The following is a 228-nucleotide window of genomic DNA, read 5'->3' on the forward strand; positions in this document are numbered from 1 at the left end:
TATGATTTAATATATAATTAATATAATAGTGATTAAAAATCGTAATTTTATTTTCGAAATTACATGACGTATTACAAATTAAATATAAAATTCCTTTTCTATGCAGAGACCATGTTCAGGTCAGAGTTGTGGCAGTTGCGAGTAGTCAGAGTCTTTGGTTCGTTGGCCATCAGAGTTTTCGTCTCGTCCAAACACACAGTAGTCCTAAATTAAAATCAATAGAAAATT

The 228-nt window shown here is 30.3% G+C and overlaps 1 protein-coding gene across 1 annotated transcript in view; it reads right to left on the bottom strand.

The window, feature by feature from the left end:
- Positions 1–26: 26 nt before the first annotated feature.
- Positions 27–228, bottom strand: part of LOC108630247 (uncharacterized) — a 909-nt gene continuing 707 nt past the window's right edge. The window contains exon 2 of the mRNA XM_018033425.2: positions 27–204. Within this exon, the coding sequence (XP_017888914.2) occupies positions 99–204 (106 nt within the window). The 3' untranslated portion in view covers positions 27–98. The remainder of the gene's footprint in view (positions 205–228) is intronic.

Source organism: Ceratina calcarata, unplaced genomic scaffold, assembly GCF_001652005.2.
Source record: "Ceratina calcarata isolate Rehan_Ccalc_2016 unplaced genomic scaffold, ASM165200v1 scaffold71.2, whole genome shotgun sequence".
Taxonomy (NCBI): domain Eukaryota; kingdom Metazoa; phylum Arthropoda; class Insecta; order Hymenoptera; family Apidae; genus Ceratina; species Ceratina calcarata.